At 39.6% G+C, this 20,644-nt stretch overlaps 2 protein-coding genes across 2 annotated transcripts; one reads left to right on the top strand and one right to left on the bottom strand.

The window, feature by feature from the left end:
• Window positions 1-145: 145 nt before the first annotated feature.
• morn4 (MORN repeat containing 4) lies at window positions 146-3,734 on the bottom strand. The gene is made up of 4 exons (XM_076076963.1): window positions 3,668-3,734; window positions 1,992-2,106; window positions 1,799-1,908; window positions 146-1,715 (listed from the first exon to the last, which is right to left on the bottom strand). Exons 1-4 carry the CDS (start codon window positions 3,732-3,734, stop codon window positions 1,567-1,569), a joined length of 441 nt encoding a protein of 146 aa, XP_075933078.1. The 3' UTR covers window positions 146-1,566.
• A 2,724-nt stretch (window positions 3,735-6,458) lies between these two features.
• Window positions 6,459-19,909, top strand: LOC142932859 (ligand-dependent corepressor-like). The gene is made up of 8 exons (XM_076076947.1): window positions 6,459-6,564; window positions 14,430-14,489; window positions 15,028-15,093; window positions 15,651-15,730; window positions 15,999-16,131; window positions 16,409-16,717; window positions 16,846-16,948; window positions 18,615-19,909. Exons 1-8 carry the CDS (start codon window positions 6,468-6,470, stop codon window positions 19,618-19,620), a joined length of 1,854 nt encoding a protein of 617 aa, XP_075933062.1. The 5' UTR covers window positions 6,459-6,467; the 3' UTR covers window positions 19,621-19,909.
• The last annotated feature ends 735 nt before the right edge of the window (window positions 19,910-20,644 follow it).

Raw genomic sequence — 20,644 nt, 5'->3', positions numbered from 1 at the left:
ACATGTAATTCCTGTTAACTCTTCCAGGCTTCCTTAACTGCAATACCATTTGATTGTCTTTGGTTGAATTTCTATGTAGGCAACCCTAGACAAACCACGTCTACAACTGCTTTGTAAGGCAGTTTCTTAAAATACTCAACCACACTGTCTTAAATAACTCAGTAACAACAAGTTCTACCTGACCAATCAAACAAGTATATCTTAATCCATTTGAAAGGTCAGAACAAACACAATCGATTACAATGAATATGTGTACATCTCACAGAAAAACACATAATTACATAATCCTTAAATATACATCTGGTTTATAAATTATGTCATTCAGCTGCCTCAATTAAGCTATATGTCGCTAATTCAATGCATTTAATTTTGATGTTTTTAACAACTTTGAGAAAGTCCAGTCATCCGAGTCCTTCAGGTTACACGGCGGGGGGTTGGGGGGGGGGGGGGGGGGGCATGAGAGAATTATCCAGCAGAGTTAAATCTTCCCTCCCATGATTTCCACTGGGAGAGGGAGGTATATTGGAGAGAGGAGAGTTACTGGACTTATGAGTGATGGGAGCTGAGACTCAGCACCAGCTTAGCAACGTATCTCTCAGACTGAAGGCAATCTTCAAACAGTCCTCAAATTCATTCGGTCGATAGACACCGTAGGGCAAATGATGTAGAGGACAAGGGAAGGAGAGTGAACTGCACATCATCTCATTTTCAGATGGACACCCTGGAACTACACTCTTGTACCAAAATGTCTTTAAGGCAAACGTGAATACTGATCTTCTCAAAGGAGAAACACCAGTGACATAATGCACGCAGAGATAAAGTTTGCAGCAGCACTGTTAATTGAGATGACATTTTAAAGGTGCCCCGTGGAGTTTTTGTGAACAAACAAGTTATGTTTACATTCACTGCTGTATGGCCTGACAAATGCATTGAATGCATCTCCTTACTCATAAAACATTTGTAAAGCTCATTTGTTTTGAATAGGTTTAAATTGTACATTGTTTAGGTCCTTAGCTAGCTTGCAGTTCCAGAGGTCAAAACCTCACAGGGGACCTTTAAGTACCACTCTGTTGTAATAGATTGCAGCATTTCTTATGATAAATTGATCGATGTTGTGGCTCAAGTCTTCAACATACAGACTTACTTTACTCCTCCTGAGGAAGCAGAAAGAAAACAAAAGCTGAGAGGTCTCCCATATTCCGTATGAAAGCTAACTATTCTTGAGAAAAACACTAAGACACTATTTATGTGTACAATAATTTGAACAAGGGAACCCAGCACCATTTGGTGTTTACAGGACTTGTGAAGTTAAAAGTGTGCTTCATGGTGTTGTGCATTTCAAGTCAGTCATACAGAAAGCCATTGTTTGGTCAAACTGCATGTGCGTTCCAAGCCACTGGCTAAGCAGGGAAGATGCAGACAAATAAAAAGAAAGATATGGTGAAAAAGAGAGAAAGACAGACAGAGAGAGAGAAGACCTGGAGGGAAGTATACGAGTACACATCCTTGAGGCCCTCCTGGAAAGTGCTTGAACTCTGACTGTGTCTCTTCCGGGGTCCATGACAGTCAAAGTGCCAGACTGCGAGCGTTGGAGGCTGAAGCCTGCGCATGCTGCACCACTCCTGGACACTTCTCTCTCTTTTGCAGCTTGTGGTTTTGAAACAAGCCTTCGTTTCGCGGGACACCGTGGGCTCCATCTGGGAAAGTCAATAGCCCTGAAGGCACAGACACAGGGCACTATGACCAACCACAGAGATACTACAGACATCCTGATGTACCAGTGGTGTAACAGACTTACCATATCCCTCAACACGTCCATCTTTAAATTCTCCTTCAAACTTCATGCCATCGTATCGACTGAAGACTCCTGCGCCTTGAAACTTTCCGTGTGCAAATTCTCCTTCGTACCTGATACGGTGGAAAAAGGGCACGGTGTCATTTGTACCTTTTGATTGAGGACTGAAAACTTGCTTTCTTTTTGGCTCACTCACCTGGATCCATCTGTGAAGAGCAGTACACCAGAGCCATGGAAGAGTCCATTCTCAAACTGGCCAGAGTAGCAGGTTCCATCCTGAAACTTGAGCTGGCCAACACCATGCCTCCGACCTGGAAAGTCGCACATCAGAGTGAGTAATGGCTCAAACTTCCAACACAAGAAATCCTGTGAAGGCAAACAACCTTGTCGATTCACATTTGATCCACATTGGTGTCATCACGCCTCATCTAACCACTTCGCCTCTTTTGAATTAATCTTTCGTAATAGCGCGTGTACTATACTGTAAGAGATGACCAACTGAGCTTGACATTTGAACTTGCAATGCGGCTCAGGGTTTTATATTCACTTGGTATTGGAGAGCCACTACATATGTCACGAGTCACTGCATGCTCGGATTTAGGTATCCTTCCCCCTCTCTGTCAGCTAAAGGTTTACTACTGAATTAGGAGTCCCATCTGCCTCCTGTGTGGTGGGAATTACAGCGCTCTAATCCAGCAGATATTTTAGCAGGGATTTCCACTTTAGGATCCAGACTGTGAAAGCAGTCGAGGAATGTACTTGCATTCCCCTCTTAGTAGCCTATGATCCACTACTGAAGCTTGAAATCGTGTCAGAGGGCACACACCTTTAGGCTTCTGGGCAACTTCTACAACTGGTTTTACCAAACAGGAAAAGTGGGCCAAGTTGCCCTTGAAGGGTGAAGGGATATACCAGTTTAAATGGAGTGTACAGTGTTTGCGTTGACCTAAAAGCAGCTCAAAATCATCCCAAACCCTGATGCTAAGATAGAACAAAACCCCCCCGATGGTCTTGTTCCTAGTATTTCGATGGAGTTGGTTTCTCAGCAACAGCTGACAGAGGACTCTCTAATATTTCCCAAACAGGTCCAAAGTCTAATCCAGAAGATTTGACAAAGCCAGAGCTGGTAAATCTGTCTCCGTTCGTCATGGGTTGCCAATGCTAGCTAATTGGGATTTGATTAAACAGCTTGAGCTTGCATGTCACTAACATCACTGGATGTGTGTGTGAGAAAGAGTTAAAGCAGTGCAAGCGTCCTTGTACCCTTTTCCACAGGTGAAAATTTGACAAAGTTTTAACATTTCAGTATGCACACATGCAGGCAGACTCATGAAGACATTTGCTGCCATTTATTCCTGCTAGCTTCTCCATAATATAACAACATTACATGATGATGATTTAATGAGCGTCAAGCCCATCCTGAGGCAGAGAGTGCTGTTACCTTAGCTAATGTAAGGCTGTCACAATATCAGATTTTCACTACATGATTATTGTGGCCAAAAAAAATCACAATAATTATATTATCACGACGTCTCTAGAAAGTTTGAAAACAAAAAAAATAATGCTATCAATCAAATTCATCTTTAACTATGTTCATTGTGCGTTTTGGCAAATAAATTATACTGAACATACAAGTGAAGCAAAAGTTAGTAACCATAACTGTGTGATTTCGAAGGCGCTGGATTATTTACATGATATTATCATACGTGTATTATTAACTTATCAACATTTCATTTTTAAACATCACGGTTATTATGAGGATTAGATGTACAGAACAGAAGGTGCAAGTGAAAGCTTGTCTCATCTCTGTAGTTAAGTTAGTGACGCTTGTACACAAACTTTATTTAAAAATGAAAAGCAGGACCGTCTTGCCTTCTTTCCACTCGCCGTGGTACTCTTCCCCACTGGCATAGGTGAAAGATCCTCTGGTCAGAGTCATGTCCCCTCTGTTTTTAACACACAAACACACTCATTGGCAAAAGAGCCGAAGAACACATCTATATCAGTGACCAACAATTTACATTTAAAAGAAAGGTTTTCAGAGTGAGAGGGCATCTATGAGTCTCTTCTAGCTGTGAGAGGCAGAGGGAGTAATTGTCTATTTAGGACAGAACATACTGTAACGTGGCATTACCTTGAATCAGTTAAATAAGTAAAGACAGAAATCATGCATTAGGCTCAGTAGTACCATACAGCGTCATGTGACCGCCCAGTATTCCGTTTCTTGACAGTACCCAACCCCATGAATTAATTAGTTTGAGGGTTATTTTACAGGACTTGCAGCTTTCACAATTATATAACTGACGCAGGTTTTTTCTGTCTTCAGATTTTTTAATATGGTGGAAATTGTTGAGAATTGTTACATGCCTTAGTGTAAGTGCATGTTCTTGTAGTTGAACTTTTAAGTGTGGGTCTGACCAAAAGTTAAAGACAACTTGCACCAGATCCTACATCTGTCAACCTAAGAAGTCTGATTAATGCCCAGTGTGTGATGGTGGTGCTGGTGTGAGCCTAGTTTAATTAACAGCACACTTGGGGGCGAAACGCCGTCTGTAAAGGAACAGGCTGTAAAACGTGACTGTAGCGTGACTGCAGATATCAACAAAAGCTCGCATGGTGACCATTTCAACATTGTGTCTAAAACAAATGACCGTTTTACAGAATGGAAGTCAGGTTTCACCCATTTGGTCGCCATCGAATAAATAATGTTCAGCTCACACCAAGATTGGAACACGAACGTTATTGTAAGTATGCAATTTCGGCTGCCAATATGTTTCAATCAGTGCAACCTATACGTATATGTTGCTAATTTGGTACCGCTATAATGACAAGCCTATGTAAATCGATTATAACCTATTGCAAGACAACTATAAGCGAAAAGCGACAACGCCTATTATTGCTATAATTTACCTGTATGCTACGTTTGTTGTCTCTGAAGCATGGAAACCAACCTAAAGGAGCGGAGGGGCGTAAAAATATGAAAACACCGGCTGAGAAACGTATGCCGCATTCAGGTGGTCCTCGTAAGCGCCTAAATCCGAGATCAAGAGTCTAGAGAGAGGCTTCACATGCATTAGGTAAGTCACAAAATAAGAAAATCTGCAGTAAAAGCGTTAGGTGACCGTTGTTTTATTTTACAAATTGTTGTGTCATAGTAACTACACGAAACACGTCTTTCTATATAATTATATTAAGTATAGTCCTACTTTGATTTGCCTTGTATGCTCTCTGACCAATAAAGGCTCAACTAAACAACTATTATAGAGAGATATCCCTCTCTTCAGGTCGTGTGTATGCTGCTTTTGTTCGTGCATGACGTTCATGCTCTGCTCAGCCCAGGATTGCAATAATTCCGCCAACACTTGAAGGTAGCATTAGAACAGCATCCCTGTAGCCTCACCGCCGCGCTGTTTCATTGCATGACTGTTGTTGACCCTCATTGAAAACTTTTCTCTGATTGCCCTAGTGTCCTCCTGTTTAGAGACTGTGTCAGACATATTAATAAAAGGCTCTTGGGCATTTTTCTGAAGCTTCTTGAAGCACTCAACACTACTGCAGTTTTAGGTTGTGAGATATGTTGGCTATAGCATACAAAGTACAGACTAGTTAACTATATATTAAGATGTTATCATTACATTATTATTACCAATACTAGGCTACTACTACCACCACTAAACTACTACTATTATTAATAAGATTACCAATAATAACAATAACAAGTATTATTATTGTTACTTTATTATATTCCACAGAAAACACTACATACATATGCAGTCTCTGGTGTAGGGATTCAGCTAATGTTTTTCACGGGGTAACTGCAGGCATTAGCTTTTCCCCGTCACAATTCAATATTAGCTTAAGTCAGAAAAAAGCCTTATCAGGATAGCATTTATACTGTATAACGACTTTAGAAAAAGCCAGATAATCAGAGTTTTTAGGATCCATCATCTGGGAACCATGAATACCTGCACAACAAGTCATGACAATCTATCAAGTAATTATCAAGTAGTTAAGTCAGAGGATCAATAAAATCAGTAGGCTTCATCCTCTTTGGACCATGAATGTGTGTTCAAAATTCAATGGCAATCCATCGAGTAGTTGTCGTACATATACAGGCCATCAACCATGACGAAAGTATATAGGTCAAAAATACAGTATCTGCCTTGTGACCTTACCATTTCAGTTTATTTTAGTCAATTTATCCAATAACTACCCAATATGTCCCACTTAGTAAATCTGGGGGCCTTTGGGCCCCACGAGGGTCAAGGGTTTGGGAGCAGTTGCCAGCTTTACCTGGTTGGTGCTACACAGTAATGACCTTTCAAGAGAAAAATACCTCAGCCACATTTGATTTGATACAAACTACCAAAGATATCAACCTCAACCCCACATTAATATTGATTATTAAGGGAAAATATAATGTTGTTGTTTACATTGGTGGGCTAAATATACATATTATTATTATTATTACTATTATATAATGTATGTATTCGCATATTCATTTACTTAATTACTGACTTACTGATTTAATGGCACTATTTGGTTTGGTTAGTGTGACTAAAACCTACATCTCCCTCTGGAGTGATTTCCTCTTCGACACAGAGGCGCGCGCTCACATAGCAGAGCGCTTCCTCTTCCCGTGCTCGTGCCCGCCAGACAACAACGATAGAAAATGGCGAGTCAGTGTAAAAGGCAGCAATGCACAATCGACAGGCGCGGCTTTCGGCAGGAACTTGACTCTTGGCGACACAAACTCGTTCACTGCGTAGGTAAGGATGAAACCAGTTACACAGTACACCATTTTACCGGTTAAATTGCATATCTGTGGGCCCGTTATCGATGTAAATAACCATCGATTACCGGACTCTCTCGGGGCATCTCCGAGCGACTTTTTGTCCTCAACTGTTTCCTTCTCACGCGAGCCAGCCTGAGTAGTTGCTACAATGTTGCATTTTGTGACAATGTTGCAATACTTTGAGGGGTTCTTTTCTGTTTTTATTGGTTTTAAATCCGAACTGCGGACTTAAGTTATTTAACGTTTGTGTTGTAACGTTAGTTAGTTTAAAGGGCACCGTGCTTGTTTTAAAGGGAGTGTCTCTGTGTCGGCTAAAAGACCCCGTTTGATCAAATGCGCGTTCCCGTGAGATGATACTGTATTTTGGATGGGGGGAGGGCTTCACATATCCGTGGTGGGTGTTTTCTGTTAACATTTAGCTTACTTGTTTTTCTCAAATCACCTCCCGTGAGCGCGCGATATTGCGTTGAGGAAGTGGCTGAGACCCCACTGCTGTAGGAGTTTCAATTTTCGACGACGTTACAATAATAAACTTCTCTAACGTTAGTTCCTCAGGCCTTTTTAAAACAAATAATAAAGAGTATTGATGTTTTTGTTGTTTAAAGCTCGTTATATTGTGTATACTGTGTTAGGGTGGTGATTTAGGCTAAACTGTAATTTTGTAGTAGGATAGCTAAAGCAATAGGGGCAGGACTGGACAGGGCATAACCTACATTAAGGGCTTGGGCAGGAAGACTTTGGCTTTAGTGTCTGTCGGTTGGCCCACCACTTTGGTCCAGTGTGAAATATATTCCTCTAGTGCAAACAGCAGGCTGACATATTTTTTGCTTGGTGACATTTGTTCCCCAACTACTTGATGGGTTTACCCGATAAAACAAGCAAGTTCACTCTTAAACCTCTCTTGTTCACCAACGATTGGTGTGCACATGCTGGCTATTGAATGTGTTGGTTATATGTCGTGTTTAACTGCTGTGTTGCTCGGCTTCAGGTGAAGTACAACAATTTGACATTCCTGCTTTAACATAGTAGATATTTCTGTTGTTGACAAAGGCTTTTATTCTGAAACGATTGATAAAACATACCCCCCCATGAACTATATGAAGTTCTCTGTGATACGTTTTTATAATCCGCCCTCTCATTATTCTCTTCCACACATATAGAGAGATGGCTTACATTTACAGTAGTAGTTTTCACCATTTGACCGAAGGGCTTGAGGGAGAGAGAGGGAGAGAGAGAGAGGCCATTTTTAAATCCATGCCTTGCCAACCTCTTCCTTTTGACTCAGTAACATAGCAACAGCCAATGTGGACACTGAGCATCATCACAAACAGATTGATCACGCAAATGAGGAGCAGAGAGTTGCTTGTTGACCCTAATGTTCAAATTAAATCAGCTTTTTTTTACTGGTTTAATCATATTTAATTTATTTCCTGTATTGAATGCAGCATGCTTTATTAAGGGCCCATTTACATTTTACACAGGGCTACCTGCTTTCTGATGGGTATAATTAACACGCAAACGTCTATTACAACGACAAAAATCTATACGCCTACAGATAAATTGTCTGTCCATGTTTTTTAGTAAGAGTCTCTGGTATGTTATGTAATATGCAGTATTTTACTGCAGTAATTAAATGCCTGAACAGGCATGCAGTGTTTTTTTTTTCTTGTGAGTTTTGGCAGAATATAAAACAGAATTTGAAACATTGTTTAAACCACAGGCCAAAAAAATCTAATTTAAAGGCCATAACACTGCTTCTGACGCTGCTGATCTCAAAATGTCACATTAAATCAATCTCAATTAAAGGGACCGCTATGTATAGGTCTTATTAAAATGTGTAATGTATGTACATGGCTGTACTGTGTGTGTGTGCACAAAATTCTGGACATGGGTTTATGGAGTAGTTATGTGATGTTTCAGGAAGCAGGAAGACTAAATCTGACAGGAATATCTATTTAGTTTATATATTTTATTAAGATTTCCTGTTAAGAGTTATGTGGTGTTGCATGTTAAACCTTTTCTGCTCTTGGTTTATTCAGGTTAGATGCCGACTTCATAAAATACATAGAGCAGTAATAGTAAAGCTATAACTGCACAGATAATTGTTGTGACTTTGTTACCACCTGACTTGGTTAGGGATATGTGGGGACTGATTGCAGAACAAACTTCCAGCTAAGAGGCTACACTACTAGGTGGGCTTTGTGCTCGTCATTGAATAGCAAATCGGGAGAGAATAATAGTTTTCTGACTTGTCACTAGCTCCAGACCCAGGACTGCTCAGTTGGTCAGTTAACCCCTTCATGATTGACAAATGTCCCTTGTGTTTGGGCTATAGCTGTAAAGCATGACAACAGCATCAGTCCACTCGCTGCAGAATGGCATATTCTGTCCATGACAACAAGGGCATACTTTTGTTTGGCTTTTTGGTGGAGAGGGCTGCACGCCACCACCACCACCACTCTGCTGACGGTGAAATGGACATTTTGTCTTTGTGTATTTAATGCGAGTGGTAAAACTGCAGGGCAAAGACAAGGGCAATTGTCCCATAGAACAGCAGCAACAATTGTCTGTATGTTTGCCTATACATGTGTTCATGGTCCACCCAGACCCTAGATGACAACTGTGCAATTGAAAATGTGTGCTCTGTCTGGATTTGGGGAAAAGTTGTGCTGGAACAGAACCAGCTAGTATTTGAGAATGCCAGTTATTCATGCTTGCATTGGACATGTGGGTGAGTGGAGTTAAGTATGTAGCTCAAACAAACGACAAGCAAATATTTACATCAGGCAGATTGTCTTGTTTATTATTTAAACTTTAGCATGTCCCATTTTTTGCTCCAGCTCTGATGCGCTTTTGGCCTACTTCTTCCTTATTTGCAAAAAAAACAAAACCCCATCTGGCAGAGGTTTGTTGACATTTTGCGAAACATGACCACCAGCTTGAAAGCTTGCATATGGAATGCACTGTCTTTAATTGTGTATGTATGTGTGTGTGCTTGAATGTACGAGTGTGCATGCACCCCTTTTTTTTTTTTTACATTTGTCTAAAATCTCGGTGGTCTCATATTTGTTATTCAAAGTTATGCTTTGTGCAGCATTACACCATTTGACTGTCAGTTTGCATCATATCATGTTAAGTATTCATGGAGGGTTTTTCCTTTCCTCCACTGTAGATGTTGCTCAAAGCTGCCACCTCATTGCCTGCTGTATAGCGTGATCCAGCTACTGTATATTGCTTGTAACGAACACAATGTGTTGCAGCCAAATGACATTTCAAACCTTTCTTTGCTCATGCCTATGTAACGGCTAAGCTTGTCTGCTGACCTACCTTTTTTTTGTGGAAAGCATAGTAGACAACAGTGAATACTTTGTCGATGGTTAGGCATTAGGCTCGGTCTGTATGTGACGGGTTGAAAATAATCATGTACTGTAGGTTGACTAATTTGTGCAACTTTGTCATCTCTGAACTCATCCTCAGCCCCCAGCTCTGTATAACATCTTCATAGAGCATTGCTTAAGGATATCAGTGACCCTCTTCATACAAAATTGCTGTTATGAGCATCGCGATCTGAGCATTGGTATGATTTTTTAAATTTCAAATATAATGCGTTCTTAAAAGATAGAGTAAGTAATAGACAATCAATCCCTCTAGTATTTCCAAAGGATGTAGCCAAACGTGCCGGATTAAGCAAGCAGGCTTCACACTGATTTGATTTTCTGCGAGCGTGTGGTCACTCCTTCTGAGATAGCATGTGTACAGTAGTGAGAGTGGGGGATGGGCCGAGTGGGGGTTGATGCAGCACTGTACACTCTCAGCACGAGAGCGGCAGAGAGATGGGTGGGTCGTCCGCTGGAAAGAGCACTGCAGCTCGATGATGAGGCTAAATGTTAGTGTTTGACGTTGATGGTTTTTGTGATATGCCAAACATGACGTACGTATGTTAATAATTTTAATTGAAAGGGTTGGGAGAAATAATAGAGATAGAGGGAACTCATGTTGATTTCCCTCATAATATACGTGTTTTGAAATATACACACACTGTCTCCTTGCTGCCCACCAGGGTTACAGACTGTTTATTGTCAGGAGAGAAAGTATTTGTAGGAGGCTGGAAAAACACTTGTGGTTTGTCAGGTGACGCGTTTGACCTGGTTTTAGGAGTGTTACTTATAAGTGGACAGGTGAACCCATTACCTCTGGTGGCCAGGTTGCAAAAGTAGAAGTCCATTCACGACAATGTTACAAAGCTCGTTGTTTGAGATTTTGAAAATCCAAAATCTTTTAGAAATGAGTCAAACAATTTAGACATTGGTTAAAAAAAAGTCAGAAGTAAATTCCACTGCAAATAGACAGTGGTGAGATACTTCAGAAGCCATGAAGTAGGACTGGACTATATGGCTAACATCTTCTATCCTACTATGGGTATCGTCATATCTCAATGATGTGTATGACATATAGCATGTTTTCTAGTAATTCAATAGATAAATGTCTATATGAAATAACACATGGTTTTATTTAATTAAGAACTTAAGAGCAAAATATCCTGATAAAATCGAGTCAGTATGTGCTTGTTATTATCAATTTGGACGACGTTATTGTGTATCACGACGTATGATCTCATCACAATATGATTCCAATGAAAGACGATAGATTATCATATTGAATTATCGCCCAGCTCTACCATGCAGTAATGTCGGCTAACAGCAGCCGTGGTGTTTAATGTAGTTACGGATCCAGCGGCTCTGCCAACTTCACTACATCCTCAATGTAGCGTCCTCCTTCTACAATTGAGGTATGGTATTAAAAACGGTATTCATATTCTGCTTCAAGCATTGACACTGGAAAATTAGGTTACATCTTTATAAACGTAAAATTTGAATTTCTCGGTGTTTGTTTTCAGTCACATATTTCTGTCAGTTTCATTTGTCTCACAATATTGAAGGAAATGCACTGTGACATGTCCTAGCAATAATGACAAGGGGGTTCAGTGCATCTGTGCTTCGGCTGAAAATTAACCTTTTGGCTGCACTTCCAACACACGTAGCGGCAGCAATAAGCAAGAAAGAGGGTTTTTATCACGCACATGTTCAAAGTGACGTGTACAGCGTAGGTTAAGGTTAGGAATCGGATTTAAGGAGGTTAAGCTGATCGTAGATCTGTGGGATTTCTTTTTCTAAGTGCTGGTGGAAAGGGTGCGGCACACTCCTAATAATTCCTTTCTTCCCTTTTCTGATTGGCTAGAGATCTAGGTCATAAGCAGGCTTAAGTCTAATTCATGCTTTCTGTAGCCGAGTGACATCAATGTGACCTCAAGTCCAAGAGAACCTGTACATTCCAAAATATGTGACTGCACGGGCTGCTCGCACTAGAAGTGTGTTTCTAGAAAAGTCAACTGTTTTGTGCGCTGTATGTACTGTCTTCACCATCCACGGTGTGCAGCAGCATCTGACGTTTTGATGGTCTGCAAAATCCAATTGAACCTAAATTAAGCCTGAAATTTAAGCAGCGTAAGTCAGTCTAAAAATATCACTTGGCCAAGAGGAATTTCTCTTCTGTGTACTTGTAGCTTGGTTGAAAGCTGCTGTCTCAATGTCCCAATGTCCCAATGTATGGGAGGTTTGCCATGTGCATAAGCACAATTACAATCTTCTTTTGTTTCTTTATCTGTAACCAAGCCCTCCCCGAGACAAATTGAAGAGTCGGTATGTAAACAGTATTTTCTCTTCATGAAAAATATGCTTCAGTACAGTTTAAAAAAAAGTCTTAATAACGTCCCTATGCATAAGAGAGTTATGAGAAAAATCAATGGCATCGTATGAATGGAAAGAGAACTGAATTTCACATTCATACTGCACTTAAAAGATATGTTTGAGTTATGGTTTGAAACATGTCTATACAATAAATATAAAGTAGTTAACTAATAACTTTGCAATAATATTGATGGTGGACGGTTTAATTTCTTATTCGGATGTTTTCTTGATTGTTCCCAATTTCATGGCTAAAATTGGAAATGTATTGAAAGTATTCATTTGTATTTTGTCGCTAAGAAGTTGCTGCGCTCATCTCCAGAACAACGTTGATTTCATTTGTCATTTAAGCAAAGACCCATCATGCTATTTAATTTTTCATTTCAACATAGCTCAGTGAGCTGAGCCTTCACTCGGCTATAAATCACCTGGAGGCAAGCCACAGTATGTGTTTGGAGTAAATTAAATATAACAAGCCAACAAGGGTTCAAAATAGCTAAAAGGAATTTTGAATCATCATTCTCCTCATATAGAACAAGATGATTGACATGAACGAGTAACTCTCCCAGTAAAGGAGATATGCAATAATAATTCTGAATAACAAACTAAATCTTCTAATTAGGCTCAACGACATGTTGTCAATGAATCTGGGCCTGTAGATGTACTCCCTCCCATTTTTGCAATGCTCGCCTTATTAACCTGATATCTTTGTCCTGACTGAGGTTTTGATATAATTAGGTGTTATGCCCGCTGGCAAATAATACTGGGCCACTTTTTTTCTTTTTCTCATTATCAATTTGTGCCTCTGTACCCCATGCTTGTATTGTATCTGGGGGCTGATCACTATAGAACTAAAGCAGATATGTGTAGTAGTAGCTAATTTGTGGCCCAATTCCCTCTTCAGTTAATTAATTGCTCAACGTTCCTTCAAAGAGGAAAGACACACCTGAAAAAGCTGAACAGTACAGTGTTGTTTCTGCATCCAAAAGTGTAAATAAGTGTAGGACACTCAATACAGTGTTGTTCTATTCCATATATAGTTTATTTAAACTGCGGCCATTATTCAGTTGTTATGCTCATTTATTTTGTAGAGCATGCATGACAGCTATACTCGCTATCAATATTTTATCCTTTGCACATGTAGGCAGCTTGCTCTTCTAAATTTAAGTTGCAGGTTCAGTGCGAAGAGGTTCCCTTCATAAGTCCCTACGCCACACTATGATTGCCAGTAGGAACGTGTTAATATTGCCTCAAAGTCATGGTTTACATTATGACGCATTTTTTTTTTTTAAATGCCCGAAACTGAATTCCTGGAGAGTAGTTTGATGTCATGGCGCTGTTCCGTCAAATGAAAGTGGATGACCTACTTTTCCTCTCCCTGCCTCTGAAAAATTTCAGAAATAGGATTGGATAGCATCAGCTGAAGTCCTGTGCACTAACCCAGAAACAGACTCACGCTACAGCTATAGGCAAGCCCCCCCCCCCCCCCCCCCCCCCCCCCCACACACACACACACACACCCGCTTTATGTTTGGCTGTTGAAAAGTGGGTGGGAATTTGTAGAGAGGCAGAGCCAGGGCATTTGAACAGATGACAGCTTTTATTGAATTCACTGTGAGTTTAGGAAGAGAGTGGACGATAAGGGCTCACATATATTTTGTTCACTTGTTATCTGTGAAGACCTACTGTAAGTAGACGACCAATTCAACACATTTGGCTAATTTAACTTGTGAGAATCCTTTTGATAAATGCTTAAATAAGACTATGGCTTTAATTTTCAATGCCTACAAACGCACGTGTGTTTTGCATAGTGTTTTAACAGCTCATCTATTATGTTTTCTGTAGTCCGAGTGGTTTGATTCATGACTTTTTTTTGTTCCGTTAGTGCCGAGCACATTTGGAATAACGCTCAATCAAGATGCACTTCTGTAGACAGATGTTACCTCTGACCTCTTTAGCGCTTGTTTTAATGCATGTCGTGGTTTGGGATTGGTTACGCTGCTGACCCTGCGGCAGTGAGCAGACATTGCACTCTGTGTTAATGCACTGTTAAGCAAAGTCCTATGCAGCATAACACATTGTATCTTTCAAACAGCTGGGACTGGAGGATACCACGATCTCATCGATGATGCACATGAGATTATTCCACGAGCTGGTAAATGTGATTTAGGCTGTAAGTTGCTTAACTGTAAACTCTCATTCAGTGGGCTGAAGATTTGGTTTTTGGTAGAATTCCCGATCTGCAACAGTGCACAGGATACTTTTACACCACAGTCTTGTTTCTGGCAGTTTCTTTTACGGCGTTGCAGCATGAAGTCACTCCCAACTCTGTAGGTGCTTTAGTTGCCTGGCAACAGGAGGATGGAGTGCATGCATTTCCTGTTGAAGTAAAAACCTGCGATGAAAGCTGATGATATGCTTTTTGATAGAAGCAGGCGGTTTGCTTACATTGCCACGATGAAATGGAGAGACGAGCCTTGGTGAATGGCTCTAACTTACAACACTTTATTTTGGCTCTTAGGTGGACATGTTGTCTTCAACAGTGATTTGTTTTACGTCTCTATTCTGCTGCTGTTGGTTTCAGCATGAAGCCTTAGTTTAAGTATATGTGTGTGTATATATATATATATATATACACACACACACACACAGAGTTTGCAGCTGCATATTTATTGAATTTCATGTGTTTCCAGGTTTTGAGAGCATTCTCGAAGGTCTGTCTGGTCCAGAGCTGGTAGAAGACCTCGCATTATTTAAAGGTAAGAATCTCAGACCATTTTCAATTTCAGGAATAGTGGCCATGCTCATATGGATGACATAAATGAGAATTTTGTGGCTCAAGCATTATGTGTTTATCTGGTCATTAAGACAATGCTGCTGCTTTGTACCATCTGGTACCCGTCTACATTCACTCTACAGACAGCCCCTCTGGCTGCAGAAGAGACGACGCCTTGTGTTCCTACAAAGTTGGTGTTTTGGATGGCGTGGGGCCAGTGTAAAAGTCTACAGTGTCCTACAGACATTTTCACAATACATGTTAGTGAGACAATAATGGACATTATTTGGGTTTTCATTATATTCGCAGTGAGAGGACTGTCAAAGTCTAAAGTAGACTTTCTACAACAGCAGTTTTGGATGATGGCTGCTGATAATTATGTTGAACTGAATCAATCTGGTTTAGTCAGTCTCACTAAAACACGTCTAAACACTTCAACAGGCATTTGTTTGAGCTTTAAAGGGGCTATAAATACACATTGTTTAGAGATTTTGTCACACAATTGTATTTCATTTCCTGTCCTCTGTTTTATGTCCATAGACTTTGAGCCTACATCAGTGTCTGACTGGTCATTTGATGAAAATTGTCTTTTCTGTTGTTTGAGACGAGACAAAGTAAAGGTAAGATTTCTTGTTTTTTCTATTTTGGTGTCTTTCAGAACTTTATTCAGTTGTAGAAAGGGGAAAAAGGCAGATGATGAATGTTAGGAGTGCTATAAAAGTGCCCATGCTCTCTAATCCTTTCATAGCAGAATTCGTTGCCATTACTTACATAAAGTTAGGACTGAATAAAACAAACTTAAAAAAAAATCTCCCATACATTGTTCAGTTTACACGTATTCTATTTAAGTCTGAAGACCATTGATCTAACAGTTTTGTCATTTTACAGGAACACTTAATTGGCTTAAACAACGAGGAGCTTGAAGATGCACCCAAACCTCTCCTAGTTAAAGATCTCGCCTCAATAAGCAGACTAGAGAAACAAGCCGAGGAGTTTCTCAATGCAGTCCTCAGCAGAAAAGGTGAGTCTCCATGTCTCAGTGAGGGAGTGGGCTTATTAGTGCAACAGCATTTTGCATTATGACACTAATGACTAACTTATGAGAACCTGCCTGCAGACAAGACACTTAAGCTTTTATTGTTAATTATGAATGTTTATGTTCTACGCATGAATTATAATTGCTACAACTACAGCACTTATGGCCTTTGGAATATTACTTTAGCATGTGTTGTTGTGTTTTTTTGTAGGCTGGGTACAAAACTTGCTTTTGATCTTACGTCGCTTCTATTTCCTTTCAGATGTGCCAAATTTCTCTGACCCACACATTCCAGTAGTGGCTCGAGAGATCCTTCACAGAATGATCCGACAGTTCGCTGCCGAATATACCTCAAAAACCAGCCCCCCTCAGGACAGTGGCTCTGATTCCCCGCCTTGCTTTGACCAAAGCCTGCAGACCCCGCCCTTGCTCTCAGGGGCTGCTCCCTCTACCAGCCCTGCCGGGCCTGCACACAACCAGAACCCCGTCCTCAGCAAGCTCCTCATGGCCGACCAGGATGCTCCCCTTGACCTCACCATCAAGAGGCCCCTGGCTGTGCCTCGTGAACAAGGTAGTGTGAACTTAAACGCATCTGTGACAGGGCAGCTGATTCATGCATCAACAAGTGCACTGGTAAGACGCCAGACTAAACCTAATTGAAACTGAATGGATTTTATTTTTCTGCCTTTTTTTAAACAGATGGAGTTCTTGACTTGTCTATCAAAAAGAGTCGCTGTAGCAGCAGCAGCAGCCTGCCTGTCCGTAGTCCCTGCCTTTCTCCAGCCACAACCACGCTCAAAGGGTAAGATGGCTTTCTTTTTCTTTCTCGCTTTAGGATATGTTACGTTGTAGTTTAGGGTAACTCACAAAATAGATTTGGAATGATCAGTGGCATCAATGCGCGGGCCTGAAATTTGAGCCCTGCAATTGGAGATCACCCGGCCAGTTGATGGCTTGATAAAATGAACAGCCAGTTGGTGCCTTGATGAAAATGAACAGAAACAAACAAGGTTGTGCTAACAGAAGTGTTTTATCGCCACAAAGAAACATGGGAAAGCGCCGTCTTGTTTTTGATCATTATTGTCTGGCCGGCCTGATGAAGATGATGATGATTTACTTAATGACTTGTAGCCGTGCTATTATTATTATTGCATCTCCCGACACCTTTTGTCCCAAAAGTCCTCCTTGAGGACTGTAGTCCTGCATACATTCAGTAGAAAGTAGATTTTTATTCAAACAGAATCCTCAGAGACTCGATTGATTCTCAATGATGTGGTTGCCATGTTCCTCTCCCAAAGGAAGGATTGCGTTCAGTGGTTTTAATCTCAAATAGTAAGCATCGCTTGTACGTCTGTTACTATACTGATAACGCGAGTAGTTATATCGTACACACTTCAGATAAACATGATGCCAACTTGAGCATAGTCACTCATACCAAGTATTAGAAAATATACAAACCCTCTAATGTTGCCATCCAAATCAGAGGGCTGTGTTTCCGATTTAAGTTGCATTCTCTGTAGACACATTTCCATTTTACCTAGTTCTTACTTGAACCAAACATTTGAGACAATATCTGTATCTAAATAGAATTCATTTTATTTTGTAGTTTTGATCTTTTTTTGTTTTCCTTGAGAGCAAAGCCTCTTGATACTGTTAAACCCATCTGGCCTTAAATATGCCGATAATTCAATTTTGATATGGATTAATTAAGCACCAGTGGTGTTGCATGCTCCTCTTCTGCTGCTTTGATAGCTGATAATATCTAAAAGTGATGATCATTCCTAGCAGTATAAAAATAAATACCATCCCTTTTTAAATAATCTTTTTGATAATTTTTGATCCAACTGCCGGATAGATTTTTCTTCCTTATGAATAGTGCATTTCTTTCCTTTTATGTGATCACACTTCAGTTAGGCTTTGACATTGATACACACAACCCTCTACTGGCTTACTCTTTTATTTCTGCGCTTGTTCGCTGGTAACGTCATACACAAAATGTCAAGCTCTTTATTTGCATTAGCCATTTTGTATGACATAGTTGGTGTGCCCTGCTTAACAGCTACGTGCCAAGCTGCCTTACTGCAATGACAAATATTGCCTCCTTCTGGCTCTGCTTCTTGAGCCAAGACCTTTTTATGTACTCTAATAAATGCCTTTTTCTTTGCTTTTGTTTTATTTTTTCTTTGCCCTTTTTTTGTTTCTTACTTCTTATGTTGATGCAGATTTTGTAAACTATCATACCAGCAAGCCAATAAAAAATTGTCGAACGTGAGCCTTTTTTGTTCTTAAAAGTCCTATATACACAACCTCGCAGTCAGCTATTTTAAAAGATAGTGATGTTACCAAAGCAAGGTCATATAATAAAGGAGTGGCCAACATCCTCCCCTCCCCAACCCATCCTCCTTTAGAAAAGAGAAAAAGGCACTGTGCAAGCTCTGCTTACACCCAATTTCCTTCCATCCAATCAGGCGATCCTTGAGAGCGGACGGGCAAGTCGGGCTGTTTATGAAGAGCCTACAGGATGGGAGGAGGAGGGAGAATATCGGCCACTCCGCCCGTTATAAGCCTTCCTCGTCTCTTGCATACGCGCTGCACATCAAAGAGGAGCCAGATCTGGAGAGCGACCCAGAGTCACCTCTCAGCCGCGGCTCCAGACCTGCTGACCTTTTCAAAAATGGATCTGCTTCCTGGAATTCCAAAAGTCATTTCGGGGCCCTTCTCAAACTCAAAACCAACAGCGAGGCTAGTGAGCACCTTAAAGACATACCCAGGTTGTTGGAAGCTGCTGGACTTTGGTCAAAGTCACTTGCCTATGAGAAAGGAAACCTCCAGGAGGCCTGCAGGGACCACAGCCTCTCACTTTCCCAGTCATCATCTTTCGACCTCAAGATTCCCCAAGTGCGAGTTTTGGCGACAGACCCATCTTGGGATTCCCTGTCCACCGTGTATTCAGGATTAGCTTGCGAGAGCAGTCTGGGAAAGGCACTTCGCTCCATTCTACCGAGGCAGATCCAGAAAAAGAGCAGTGGAGGTTTTAGTAGCTCGGGTTCAGAGAAGGAATACTGGCCTCAGGACACCGATCGCAAAGCCTCGCGGGGAAGCTATGCTCTGGATTCAGAGTCAGACCTGAGTAACAAGCAGCCGAGGAAGAAGCGTGGGCGATACCGACAGTACAACACTGACCTGCTCGAGGAGGCTATCGACATGGTGATGGGGGGGAAAATGAGTGTGTCTAAAGCCCAAACGATCTATGGCATACCACACAGCACCCTGGAATACAAAGTGAAAGAGCGACTGGGGACCTTAAAACATCCCCCCAAAAAGAAGCTGAAGCTGATAAAGATCGAGGAGCAGAGTGTTTCTCAGTCCCCGGGGAGGAAAGAATTAAAGCACATTGATTCTGAGAAAAGAGAGAGTGCATCTGAAGAGAACGGAAATGATTTCCACGATGGAAGCCTCTCATCAAATGAGTGATATCATCGTAAAGTACTTATAAACATGTACAGATATTGCATTTGCCAGACAGTGGTAGTAGCTGAATTGTTTTTCCATAAAACCTTTAGTAGTTGTAACGTTTCGACCAAAATAGCGATATTTATTATTAACTTATTTCATTTTAATCACTCAAAATGTTTCCCTGCTCTACATAGTGTGCCTGGAAAGCATACTTGCTATTTTGAAATTCTAATATACTACATTATATTGTTAATTCCTTTCAGTTTCAAAACTGTCATTTCCTGGCTGCATAAATGTATTATTAACATGCAGAATCAAATTGAATCATCTCTAAGGAAGTGGCGCCCCTCAGTGTCGTCTCACAGTACTGTTCAGAGCACTTGGTCATACGTTCAAAGAGTATATATATATATATATATATATATATATATATATATATATATATATATATATATATATATATATATATATATATATATATATATATATATATATATATATATATATATATATATATATATATATATATATAATATATATATATATATATATATATATATATATATATATATATATATATATATATATATATATATATATACTATATATATATATATATTATATATATATACTATATATATATATATAATATATATATATATATACTATATATATATATACTATAATATATATATATACTATATATATATATATATATATATATCTATATATATATATATATATATATATCTATATATATATATATATACTATATATATACTATATATATATATATATATATATATATATATATATATATATATATATATATATACTATATATATATACTAATATATATACTATATATATATATACTATATATATATACTATATATATATATATATATATATAATATATATATATATATATATATATATATATATATATATATATATATATATATATATATATATATATATATATATATATATATATATATATATATAATATATATACTATATATATATATAATATATATAC

This window comes from Anarhichas minor, unplaced genomic scaffold, assembly GCF_050575085.1.
Source record: "Anarhichas minor isolate MPS153535 unplaced genomic scaffold, ASM5057508v1 ptg000058l, whole genome shotgun sequence".
Taxonomy (NCBI): Eukaryota; Metazoa; Chordata; class Actinopteri; order Perciformes; family Anarhichadidae; genus Anarhichas; species Anarhichas minor.
Note: the sequence above shows the minus strand (reverse complement) of the source record. Positions and strands in the feature narration are given on the sequence as shown.

What these genes read in the sequence shown, in the direction of transcription:
- LOC142932859 (XM_076076947.1), top strand. Translation starts at nt 6,468, where the DNA reads ATGGCGAGTCAGTGTAAAAGGCAGCAATGCACAATCGACAGGCGCGGC. An exon ending in TGCAGTCCTCAGCAGAAAAG is followed by an intron (nt 16,132 to 16,408) that starts GTGAGTCTCCAT and finishes ATTTCCTTTCAG; the next exon opens with ATGTGCCAAATTTCTCTGAC. An exon ending in GCCACAACCACGCTCAAAGG is followed by an intron (nt 16,949 to 18,614) that starts GTAAGATGGCTT and finishes CCATCCAATCAG; the next exon opens with GCGATCCTTGAGAGCGGACG.
- morn4 (XM_076076963.1), bottom strand. Translation starts at nt 3,734, where the DNA reads ATGACTCTGACCAGAGGATCTTTCACCTATGCCAGTGGGGAAGAGTAC. An exon ending in CCACGGCGAGTGGAAAGAAG is followed by an intron (nt 2,107 to 3,667) that starts GCAAGACGGTCC and finishes GCGACTTTCCAG; the next exon opens with GTCGGAGGCATGGTGTTGGC. An exon ending in TGGACGTGTTGAGGGATATG is followed by an intron (nt 1,716 to 1,798) that starts GTAAGTCTGTTA and finishes CTGTGCCTTCAG; the next exon opens with GGCTATTGACTTTCCCAGAT.